At 39.2% G+C, this 13,000-nt stretch overlaps 1 protein-coding gene across 5 annotated transcripts in view; it reads left to right on the top strand.

Moving 5' to 3' along the window:
- cnot10 (CCR4-NOT transcription complex, subunit 10) overlaps positions 1-11,979 on the top strand; it is a 44,438-nt gene extending 32,459 nt beyond the window's left edge. For 3 of the 5 annotated variants that reach the window (XM_057834452.1, XM_057834454.1, XM_057834456.1), the window contains exons 15-19: positions 2,023-2,153; positions 4,493-4,528; positions 5,603-5,730; positions 6,258-6,333; positions 11,653-11,979. In XM_057834452.1, coding sequence (XP_057690435.1) covers positions 2,023-2,153; positions 4,493-4,528; positions 5,603-5,730; positions 6,258-6,333; positions 11,653-11,801 — 520 coding nt within the window. In that variant the 3' untranslated portion in view covers positions 11,802-11,979. The remainder of the gene's footprint in view (positions 1-2,022; positions 2,154-4,492; positions 4,529-5,602; positions 5,731-6,257; positions 6,334-11,652) is intronic. The other 2 variants (XM_057834453.1, XM_057834455.1) reach the window with 1 other exon arrangement.
- The last annotated feature ends 1,021 nt before the right edge of the window (positions 11,980-13,000 follow it).

A 13,000-nucleotide genomic window follows, 5' to 3' on the forward strand; every position in this document is an offset into this window, starting at 1 on the left:
ATAAAAATAAAAAAATTAGACTGTATGTGGCAGTTATGGCAGAATGTATGGAATCACAATAGTGCCAAAATTAAAAAAACATGAATGATAAATATAAAGAGAAATAAATGAATAAATAATAATAAAGTAACTTTTTTATTGACTTTCACTTTTGCCATGAAAAAAGGGGATTATTATTATTTTTTTTTCATTTGCCACGTTTACATGGAGCCAAATATTCCATTTACAATCGGAATATTTGTTCAAACCGAATAAATGTGTTCCATATAAACACCTCATTCGGAATGAACAGGCCCAAACCGAATGGAATTTCATTCCGATTCACAGGGGTGGAATATTCCTTTTCCCAAACCGATTAGAAGTAAAATTATATCATGTAAACAGGGAAGCGGAATGGTGTCTGGTTGCGTTCTTTCTGCACATGCTCCGTACTGACGTGGTGACGTCACTTGGTGACGTAAGTAACGTCACTTGCAACATGGCTTCCAAGCACACGCACAGCGCACCCACACAACTTTTTAAATGAACGGCGTATCATTCTGAAGTTTTGTTTCCACTCGAAAAGTTAAAACAGCAGCTGATCTGACGATCGATCTCCATGTTTAGCAACGTGACGCTTTGTTTTGATTAATCTGCGCATGTCAGACGGCAGTTGTCAAACGTCCTTTCGGAATAAAGGCAGACACATGTAAACGCTGGATCGGAATAGATGAAGTGACATGTAAACAGCTGATGTGAAATTTCCATTTGGAATGATTTGAATCGGTATGAATAAAAGTCAGCATGTAAACGTGGCTAGTGTTTCTATTTCGCTTATCTTTTCTATTTTGCTTTTAATGAAAGGAATGGTCTGTCAATCAAATGGCATTGGGAGGGACTTAAACTAAGCTTCAAATAGGTTTAAATGCATTTAAACAACAAATTTGTCTACAAATTATAAGGTATCGACAAATACCGTAAATAAAGAATTGCCCAAATAAAATTTGATACAAAACTAATAATTTGATAATCCCCAGGTACTGACGTATTGCCATCAAGCGCGGAATACGTCTCTGGCTTATTGAAATGAGTTGCCGTGCATTTTGTGCGATGTGGAATAATGGTGCCACCATGGGGTGGCCAGGCCTGGCCACAGCTCCCCCCAATGAATTTGTTGGCCACCCCACGCGCTAGTGTAATGTTAGATTGTAGTAGCTGCAGAACTCAAAAATGTTGACTAGACTATTATGGACTATGCACATTAACACAATATAATAGTGTACAAAATACAATATAACACGATCAACAAAAGTATATCAGTAAGTGTGTCCTTAAGTCAATCTGACAGTTTTCTACTGGCCTGTTTATTACATACATACAACATTGTAAAAACCTGAAATTATGGCTTTTATTTTTTGGTGTGCCACCTCAAGGTTTTAAGTGGCCCCATTTGGCCACCCCGATGAAGAATTTCTGGAGGTGCCACTGATTTGGAATTGGCAGTATAGCGCTACTCCAAAACCTTGTGGTTGTTTCATGATTTTCTTGCCTGTGAGTGAACAAGGGCAGGTGTGTTCATTTACGTCTTTCGCTCCCCCTCCGCCCACTTTCCCTCCGCCCTCCAAGTGGCCTCCGTGTGACGTCATAGCAAGTGCTTAAGGCAAGTGAGCGAGGGCAAATCAAACCGTGATTGGAACGCAGCCCAGAATGTCCCCCCATGAATAGGAAGTGACTCACAATCAACAGGAAGTAAGATGTAAATCCCCTAAAATGAATAGGAATTGAAGTGTAATTGCCCACAAAAGACAGGCTCTGAATGCTCTGGTTTCAGTACCATTGATGGCGCTAGACGTCCATTCCAGTCAAAATGAACTGCAATGGCAGGCTTTTTTTTTTTTTTTTTTTTTTTTTAATTGTGACACCTTTTTAAAATGATATATTGCTTCTAGGTGGTAGCATGTAAATAAATGTTTGGTCTACAGACTATTGCACTATATCAACTTTTCGAGATAGTGTCACACCCCTAATCTCTGCTGTCTGTAGGTTCCTTGGTCACCTCTATGCGGCTGAAGCCCTCATTTCAATGGACAGGATCTCTGATGCTATCACACACCTCAACCCGGAGAACGTCATCGATGTGTCAATCGGGGTGCTGAGCAGTGAGCAAGACCCAGGTGTGTAGTTTTTTTCATTATAAGAGGAAAAAATGTTTTGTTTCTAGTGAGAGTGTTTTTTTTTTCAGCATGAACACTAAAGAACACATTACCTAGTGGTTTTGGTAAATGTGTACAGGTATATTGCTATTACATTAATGTTGGAAAAAGTTTTGAAATCGAATACCTTTCAGACTGGACCTTCAGACCGTAATTTTCAGACTATAAGCCGCTACTTCTACTTTTGAAATGGAGCAGCTTATTTATGGATTTTTTTAGGGCCAAACGAGCTTCATGTTCCACTTCAAAAATTTTTAAAATTACATTTTCTTTTTTTTTTTAAGGTAAATGTTTATGGTTTCTGACTGAGAAACATGAGTGGGAATTGTGGTGTGTGTGGCTCCCTCTGCAGGCCGCTGCATATGATTGCGAACTTAACTGCATGTTAATGCGTGTTTATTTGGTTGATAAATATACACTGCCGGCCAAAAGTATTGGCATACCTGCAATTCTGTCAGATAATAATCAGTTTCTCGCAGAAAATGATTGCAATTAAAAATGCTTTGGTAGTAATATCTTCATTTATTTTGCTTGCAATGAAAAAACACAAAAGAGAATGGGGTAAAAATTAAATCATTATCATTTTACACAAAACTACAAAAATGGACACCCTTTGAAAAATCATGTGATGCTTCTCTAATTTGTGTAAATAACAGCACCTGTTACTTATCTGTGGCATGTAACAGGTGGTGGCAGTAATCAAAACGCACTTGCAGCCAGTTAAAATGGCTTAAAGTTGACTCAACCTCTCTCCTGTTTCCTTGTGTGTACCACATTGAGCATAGAGAAAAGAAAGAAGACCAATGAACTGTCTGAGGACTTGAAAAGCAAAATTGTGAGGAAGCATGGGCAATCTCAAGGCTACAAGTCCATCTCCAAAGACCTGAATGTTCCTGTGTCTACCGTGCGCAGTGTCATCAATAAGTGTAAAGCTCATGGCTCTGTGGCCAACCTTCCTAGATGTGGACGAAAAAAAAAAATTGACGAGAGATTTCAAAGAAAGATTGTGCGGATGGTGGATAAAGAAACTCGACTAATGTCCAAACAACTTCAAGCTTTCCTGCAGTCCGAGGGTACAACAGTGTCAACCCGTACTATCCGTCGGCTCGGCGTCTGAATGAAAAGGGACTCTATGGTAGGATACCCAGGAAGACCCCACTTCTGACCCAGAAACATAAAAAAAGCCAGGTTTAGTTTGCCGAAACTGAGAAATCCAAAAACGTTTTGGAAGAATGTTCTCTGGTCAGATGAGACAAAAGTAGAGCTTTTTGGGAAAATGCATTAACATAGTTTACAGAAAAATAAACGAGCCCTTCAAAGAAAAGAACACTGTCCCCACAGTCAAACATGGCGGAGGTTCACTGACATTTTGGGGTTGCTTTACTACCTCTGGCACTGGACTGCTTGACCGTGTGCATGGCATTATGAAGTCTGAAGACTACCAACAAATTTCGCAGCATAATGTTGGGCTCAGTGTGAGAAAGCTGGGTCTCGCACACTTCAAAAAGCACTGGAAAATGGTTTGAGAAAAAGCACTGGAGGCTTTTAAAGTGGCCAGCAATGAGTCCAGACCTAAATCCAATACAACACCTGTGGAGAGATCTGAAAATGGCAGTTTGGAGAAGGCACCCTTCAAATCTCAGAGATTTAGAGCAGTTGGCCAAAGAAGAATGGTCTAAAATTCCAGCAGAGCATTCTAAGAAAGTCATTGATGGATACCGGAAGCGGTTGTTTGCAGTTATTTCGTCGAAAGGTTGTGCTACCAAGTATTAGGCTGAGGGTGCCAATACTTTTGTCTGGCCCATTTTCAGAGTTTTGTGTAAAATGATTTTTTAATTTTTTTATTTATTTATTTATTTATTTATTTTTGCATTCTCGTCTTTTTTCATGGCAAGCAAAATAAATTAGGATTTAACTACCAAAGCATTTGTAGTTGCAATCATTTTCTGGGAGAAATTGAGCATTATCTGACAGAATTGCAGGGGTGCCAATACTTTCGGCCAGCAGTGTATTTTTGGTTTTTGTAACATCTCTGTATGTAAATATCCCAGATTAAGACATGGGCAAATGTGGCTAATAGTGAGCTGTGGCATACATACAGATTATTTCTTAAATTCTAAGAAATTTGGGCTGTGCGGTTTATAGCCAGGTGCGATCTATGGTGCAGGAGTTAAGGTATATACACAGGGTTTATGCGGGTCATTAAAAGCCATTAAATGGATTTTGTAAAAATTCAGGTCCTAAAAAGCATTAAATATTTCTCATAATACCAAATTTCAATTGCATCTTTTTTCTCTTAGCAGGTTCTGAAAAAGGAGAGGAACCTGTTGAATCTTGTAAGTACATTTTATATGAACCTCTACAATAAAAAATAGGAAAAAATTGAATTGTCGTAGTTTTAAGATTGATAATAAATGGCAAGTTTCGCTGTCATGAGGTGGAAACATTGCATCTTTTGTATAGTCATTTGTTCATTGATCAATAGTATATATATACTAGGGGTGGGAACCTCTGGGTAACCTTCGATACAAATTGTGATACAAGGCACAAGATAACCATGATCACATAAGATGCTGATAAAACAAATATCGATACACGGGTCAGGAAATGATATTTTACAATACAACTAATAAACAGAAAACGATGGAATGGGTTTATCACTAGTAGACGTCAAATCCATTTGAACTGGGAGGGTGGCAGCGTATTCGCGATGCCATCTCTCCCACTTCAAACAGATTGGACCTCTATTGCCGTCTGTGGCAGCAGGCAATGAGTTAATTTTGTGGCATTTCAAGTCATTTCCTGTTAATTTTGGCTCACTTCCTTTTCCGTCTGGGGCATTTATGGGTCACTTCCTGTTGATTTTGAGGCATTTACTAGTCACTTCCTTTTGATTTTGGATTACTGAACATGAAATGACTCGATAATGTCCCAAAATAAATAGGAAGTGACTCAAAATCAACAGGAAGTAAACTGTAAAGGCCCTTAAGTGAACAGGAAATGACCTGTAAATGCCAACAAAAGACTGGCTGTAAGTCCTCGGATTTCTGTGCCATTAACCCCTAATATGTATTCGGGGCTTTTTTATTTTTATTTATTTATTTATTTTTGCCAGCACGATGTGAAGTCGGTCTTAAATTTGATTCATTACGGTCTTAAAAAGGTCTTAAATTTGGCTTGTTGAACCCTGCGGCAACGCTGGGAGTCCAGCTCACGAAAAATGGAGGCAAAAACAAGATTTAAGGTTTTGTTATGTATATTTTGGGGGGGGGGGGGGGGGGGGGGGGGGATAACCAAAATTTGATAGGGGAGGATTCCAGCCGGACACCCGTGATTTGATGCAAATGTACTGTGCAAATATCAAGTGAGAGAGAGATGTTGTCATTGTTATTTATTTGCTGTCTTTTCAGCGAGCAAGCAGGCCCCTCTTTGTTATCCAAGTAGTGTGACTTCAGCTCGAGCCATGATGCTCTTCAACCTGGGAAGCGCGTACTGCTTACGAAGCGAATACGACAAAGCCCGCAAGTGCCTTCAACAGGTAACCAGTCAAGTGACAGATAAAATGTCACTAATTGTATTTTTGAGACATACATAACTCAAGAGCTGTAACTGTTTTTAGTAATCAATGAATATTTTTTGTAATTATTTGATGAGTTGGATTTTTTTTTTTTTTTTTTTTTTAAAGCATTTGTCAATTTCCATTCCTTTATTCGAAAACATGTCGTCTTTCCAAGTTAACCCCTCAAAGCACTGAGCAGAAATTTAAAGAGGGGCTCTAACTCTCCATAGATAGCAATACATTAGAGCTAATATTCCAGTAGATTTGCTAGCTTTGCTTGGTTCTTTTTTTTTCATACAGTGATATGTCTTTAAATCGATATTTCGATTCTTGGCAGAAACCTATCGATAACCTATTGGGATAGGTAAGAAGTATCACGATATCACCATTTCGATATATTGTCACACACTTACTGTAGGTTGTTTAACTCACTCATGTGTAATATACTTTGTTCCAATAAATTAAATTTAAAGTACTTAGACTTTTGTTCTGATTATTTTGTTCAGGCTGCGTCGATGGTGAACACTAAAGAGATTCCACCAGAAGCCATCCTGTTAGCAGTGTACCTAGAACTACAGAATGGTGAGTGAGTGGCCACCTCGAATTTTAAACTATGTTTGCACAGCTTTGGGTGTTTATAGGTCAAAAGGGTCCTCGCAGCTGACTATCTACCGCAAATTTCTCGTTAATCCATGTTGGTATGTTTGTAGGAGATAAAAAAAAAAAGACCCAGAAACGTGTTGTTTTGCATCTTGGAACAAGCTTCACATAATTGACTGTTCAATTGTTCCATATTCTTCATAGTCATTATTAAAGGTGCTGTGAAATACTGCGGCAAGTGACTTTAAAATGACAGCAGACCATATTTTGGACATAAATCCATCCAAAACAGTGACAGAACATGCTTAATTATCAAAATTGGATCTGAAGTAGTGTTCTTTTCTCAGCTGCCTTGGACCCGCCCACTAAAAAAATCTCAAAAAAGAAGATATCACACCCAGCTAGCATGCTATGCAAAGGCTTTCTATTCTTTTTGCCCCTGTGACCGATCTGTCATTCTGTTAGCATGAACTAGCTAGCACTAGAAAGCTAGACATGATCATCAGGTCTGCTTGTGGTGTTACATCCAAAATACAGTGCCTTGCAAAAGTATTCGGCCCCCTTGAACTTGCAACCTTTCGCCACATTTCGGGCTTCAAACATAAAGATATAAAATTTTAATTTTTTGTCAAGAATCAACAACAAGTGGGACACAATCGTGAAGTGGAACAAAATTTATTGGATAATTTAAACTTTTTTAGCAAATAAAAAACTGAAGAGTGGAGCGTGCAATATTATTCGGCCCCCTTGCGTTAATACTTTGTAAGCGCCACCTTTTGCTCCAATTACAGCTGCAAGTCGCTTGGGGTATGTTTCTATCAGTTTTGCACATCGAGAGACTGACATTCTTGCCCATTCTTCCTTGCAAAACAGCTCGAGCTCAGTGAGGTTGGATGGAGAGTGTTTGTGAACAGCAGTCTTCAGCTCTTTCCACAGATTCTCGATTGGATTCAGGTCTGGACTTTGACTTGGCCATTCTAACACCTGGATACGTTTATTTTTGAACCATTCCATTGTAGATTTGGCTTTATGTTTTGGATCATTGTCCTGTTGGAAGATAAATCTCCGTCCCAGTCTCAGGTCTTGTGCAGATACCAACAGGTTTTCTTCCAGAATGTTCCTGTATTTGGCTGCATCCATCTTCCCGTCAATTTTAACCATCTTCCCTGTCCCTGCTGAAGAAACCATGATGCTGCCACCACCATGTTTGACAGTGGGGATGGTGTGTTCAGGGTGATGAGCTGTGTTGCTTTTACGCCAAACATATCGTTTTGCATTGTGGCCAAAAAGTTCAATTTTGGTTTCATCTGACCAGAGCACCTTCTTCCTTATGTTTGGTGTGTCTCCCAGTTGGCTTGTGGCAAACTTTAAACAAGACTTTTTATGGATATCTTTGAGAAATTGCTTTCTTCTTGCCACTCTTCCATAAAGGCCAGATTTGTGCAGTGTACGACTGATTGTTGTCCTATGGACAGACTCTCCCACCTCAGCTGTAGATCTCTGCAGTTCATCCAGAGTGATGATGGGCCTCTTGGCTGCATCTCTGATCAGTTTTCTCCTTGTTTGAGAAGAAAGTTTGGAAGGACGGCCGGGTCTTGGTAGATTTGCAGTGGTCTGATGCTCCTTCCATTTCAATATGATGGCTTGCACAGTGCTCCTTGAGATGTTTAAAGCTTGGGAAGTCTTTTTGTATCCAAATCCGGCTTTAAACTTCTCCACAATAGTATCCCGGACCTGCCTGGTGTGTTCCTTGGGTTTTCATAATGCTCTCTGCACTTTAAACAGAACCCTGAGACTATCACAGAGCAGGTGCATTTATACGGAGACTTGATTACACACAGGTGGATTCTATTTAGCATCATCGGTCCTTTAGGACAACATTGGATCATTCAGAGATCCTCACTGAACTTCTGGAGTGAGTTTGCTGCACTGAAAGTAAAGGGGCCGAATAATATTGCACGCCCCACTTTTCAGTTTTTTATTTGTTAAAAAAGTTGAAATTATCCAATAAATGTTGTTCCACTTCACGATTGTGTCCCACTTGTTGTTGATTCTTGACAAAAAAATTACATTTCATATCTTTATGTTTGAAGCCTGAAATGTGGCAAAGGTTGCAAGATTCAAGGGGGCCGAATACTTTTGCAAGGCACTGTAGCTAAAAATAAGTGGGCGTTGCCTCATGCATTTTATGTGTGGAATAGCTATGAAGTTTTTTTTAGTTTCTGCTGCTATCGTTTTTGAAATATTGAGATATTTAAATTGTGAAAGTGATGACATCATGCAGCCCCCCCATTTAATGCAAATAATTGTGATATCTTAAAAACGATAGCACAAACAAGCGACATGGCTTTTATACACAGTGGTATGAAAAAGTATCTGAACCTTTTGGAATTCGTCACATTTCTGCATAAAATCACCATCAAATGTGATCTGATCTTTGTCAAAATAACACTGATATAAAAACGGTGCTCTAAAACCACCCAAACATTTATAGGTTTTCATATTTTAATGAGGATAGCACGCAAACAATGGCAAAAGGGGGAAAAATAAGTAGGGCTGTCAAACGATTAAAAATTTTAATCGAGTTAATTACAGCTTAAAAATTAATTAATCGTAATTAATCGCAATTAATCGCAATTCAAACCATCTATATGCCATATTTTTCTGTAAATTATATATATATATATTCTGTAAAATAAATTGTTGGAATGGAAAGATAAAACACAAGATGGATATATACATTCAACATACGGTACATAAGGACTGTAGTGGGCATTTCACTCTACTGTCATTTAAATCTGTCTATGCTGTCCTCACTCCGAAGCGTCTACTTTTTCCAAAGCTAGACAGCTAGTGAATGACGCCTTAATAAAGACTTCTTCCTTTTTCATCTGATTTATTAATAAAATGGCCTCAAACCATTGTCCTCTTTAGACCGTCGTAAAACAAAATAAAAGTACACAAGCATTGCATTAGCAACAACGTTAGCTTAGCACGCTATACAGGTTCACTAAACATAAACAAAAAGCGTCTCATACAAAAAATATAACATTTCGCTTACTAACATAATATGTACATTCTTTACAACAACCATACTTACGGACAAATCTTGTCCAAGGATCATATAAGCACAACATTATCAGCCCGAGACGTCGTGCAGCCATCATGAACTGGCAAGAAAATAATAAACCATGTCGCAAAGCGACCACAAGAGTTCGCTGTTGGACAGCAAAAAAAGCTTTGTTGTAAAACTTACCAAAAGGCAGAATACTTTCTGAGCGGGACATGTGCGTTAATTGCGTCAAATATTTTAACGTGATTAATTTAAAAAATGAATTACCGCGCGTTAACGCGATAATTTTGACAGCCCTAAAAATAAGTAAGTGAACTCTCTGCCTAAGGAAAGAGCAATTGAAACCAAAATTTACCAAACAATTTGTCAGGTGTGTGTCCAATCTCTGATGAGTGGTTTAAAGCTGCCCTGCCCACAATAAAACACACACCTGGTAAGAATTGTCTCAATGAGAAACATCGTCTGATGTGCATCATGGCTCGGTCAAGAGAGCTGTCTGAAGACCTGCGATCAAGGATTGTTGATTTGTATAAATCTGGGAAAGGATACAAAACCATCTCTAAAAGTCTGTTCATCAATCGACAGTCAGAGAAACTCTACGAATGGTTAGAGTTTGGCACTGTTGCTTCTCTCCCAAAGGGTGGCCACCTGGAGTGGCCAAGTCAAAGTCCAGACTTGAACCCCAGTGAGATGCTGTGGCATGACCTAAAGACAGCCATTCATGCCAGACATCCCAGGAATCTGACTGAACTACAGTAGTTTTGTAGAGAAGAATAGGCCGAGATTAGTCCCAATCGATGTGTCGGACTGATCTGCAGCTACAGGAAGCGTCTGGTTGAAGTTATTCCTGCCAAAGGGGAGCCACAAAATATTAAATGTGATGGTTCACTTACTTTTTCCCCTTTTGTCATTGTTTGCATACTATCCTCATTAAAATATGAAAACCTATAAATGTTTGGGTGGTTTTAGTTAAAGCATTTTTTTTTTCATCAGTATGATTTTGACAAAGCTCGGATCACATTTGAGAGAAATTCCAAAAGGTTCAGATATTTTTTCATAGCAATTTTTTTCCCTAAGCGGGAGACTCCGTGATCCTAACAAATACAATCTGCATGCTGTGCACAGAGATGGTGAGACCTGCAGCTTTTAGGAGCAGCAGCAGAGTAGATGAATTAATGTCACATCACTCACGTGTCATTGGAGTTAAGTTCATGAAAAAAAAACTTAATTATACAGGTTGATTCGATGCACATATATGCAACTTCAAAAATAAAAGTCGTTAGTTATATGGACTATATGAATCCGCCGGCTTGTTGTATGTCGTCTTCCAAAATTACACTTGGGTGACGGCACTTCAAGTGTTCATTCATGGCCAACGTGCTGCCATTCAAGCTCAGATTTGCAGAGACCCAGATGACAGTCGCATCTTCCTTATTTTCGTTGAAATAAGTCCATGATTTGGAAACTCTGGTCCGCTTTTTTGACTTTGTCGTTTTCCCGCTTGCATCACGAGTGTCCGCCATTCTCAACAATATCCGCATATATATTTTTTTTAACCCGTCATTAACCGCCGACGGGATATTGTGCTCGTTGACGCATTTACGTCATCATTGACGTCGACTAGTTGGGACAGCTCTTGTTTGCTCTATTTCGATTTGAATAAAAAATATAGTGGTACAATATAGACACTTTTCCATAACTTCAGTTAAAGTTTTTTTTTTTTTTTCCCACAGAAAGCTTATTGGAAAACCTTGAAGTTGTTATTTATCATTTTTGAAGTATCCAGTGGGGCCCCACAATACAATCAGCCATTACATGTTAAGTCCACGACCACATATATCGGTACCTGTTTGATATGGGTATTGGATTTTTGGAGTTGGACAATATCGGGATATCGGTTAAAAAGTAATTATCGGACAACTCTACATACAGTATGTGTGTGTGAAACTATCAGAAGTCGGGCATGGGCTTTAAATTAGTTTAAAGTGGCATTAAAAAGCATTCACAGATACCTGTAGAAACCCTGTCATAGATTAACTGCATGCGTTTTTCCAGTGCAGTTCTGAATAAAAATTTCTTTTAAAAATGAGTCACCCATTTTCCATTATTTTCCGCATGTGTTGAGTCTATTGGGGAATAGAAAGAGAATATTGGAAAGTCCAGATGCTGTTGTAGTGTCCAGGTCTATCGAAGACCTCAAAGCTGATCAACTGCATCCATGTCTTTAGGGAATACTCAGCTGGCCTTGCAGATCATCAAACGCAACCAACTGCTACCCACGGCGGTCCAGAGGGTGTCGCCGGATTCCCGAAAGAAAGCCGTCCACCCCATCCAGCCTCCCTCGTCGTTCACACAAGTCCAACGTCCGGCTGTATAACATGCTATCTTTACAAAGATAATATGTGCTGTGTAGTTTTATGTACAACTGAACTGCGTTGCTGTTACTAATTTGTTTGACCTGTATGAAGTTAACCAATATTGTAGACACAACTCTGATTATGATGCAGTACAGTAGCGTGAACTACAACCACAAAATAAATGTATTTTTAAATTAATACCTGGCTGAATAATTGTTTATATTAGGTAAAATGTCATCAAACATATCAGAATACATAATCATGTGCCGTATACTGAAATGATCTCTTCACAATTGCAGGATTCTCAACTCGTATGTATTGTTTTTCACACATTTCAGGCCATGCTTGTACCCCAAAAAATACAACTAGACCATTGTCATAGTGTAAAAATATATATTTTTCCGCAGCCGTCATTTTGAACTAGCGGACATTTGTGTGCGGCCTGGATATGACCCTGTATATCCAACTATTCTGAACAATGTAATTCAAAATTGTTGCTTTTATTTTGATAAGCCAAAGGGATATGCACATGTTCACGTGGGAATCCCTCGCAGGGCGCAGTTGAAACCTAAGTCTGTGTTTTCAACAAGGCTGCTAAATATGATCAAAATCAGGGGTGTCCAAATTATTCCACAAAGGGTCGCAGTGGGTGCTGGATTTCATTCCAACAAAACAAGACTACAGCTTTTCACCAATCTGGTGTCTTACAAGTGTAATCAATGGATTGTAGTCAGGTGCTGCTTGGGCGATTGGAAGGAACAAAACCCAGGAACCACAGCGACTGGAGAAAACCCACGCAGGCCTGGGAAGAACATGCAAACTCAACACAGGAAGGGCGGACCCGGGATTGAATCCACAATCCCAGAGGTGGACGTATCAATCACTGTGCCACCTTCATAATGTGAACGATTTTTAAACAACGTAGAAAAATGCTTTATTAATACTTCATTGTGAATGAGTCCACTCAAATTCACTCACGCTGCCGAGAACCGCCTCTCACTTCCACAATGAGTTGCCACAGCACACTATCGCTAGTGTGTAACGAGCTGAACGATGATGAACACATTTGTGCCTTTGATCGTAGAGCTACCAAGCCTCATCTGCCAGATTAAAGCTACAACCCTTGTCAATCATCCTTACCTTTAAGTACCAAACGCCAGCTGCACTGGTGAGTAGTGCAGCAGTGTGAGAGGCTGTGTTTCTGTACTAGGATGAAGCA

This window comes from Corythoichthys intestinalis, chromosome 4, assembly GCF_030265065.1.
Source record: "Corythoichthys intestinalis isolate RoL2023-P3 chromosome 4, ASM3026506v1, whole genome shotgun sequence".
Taxonomy (NCBI): Eukaryota; Metazoa; Chordata; class Actinopteri; order Syngnathiformes; family Syngnathidae; genus Corythoichthys; species Corythoichthys intestinalis.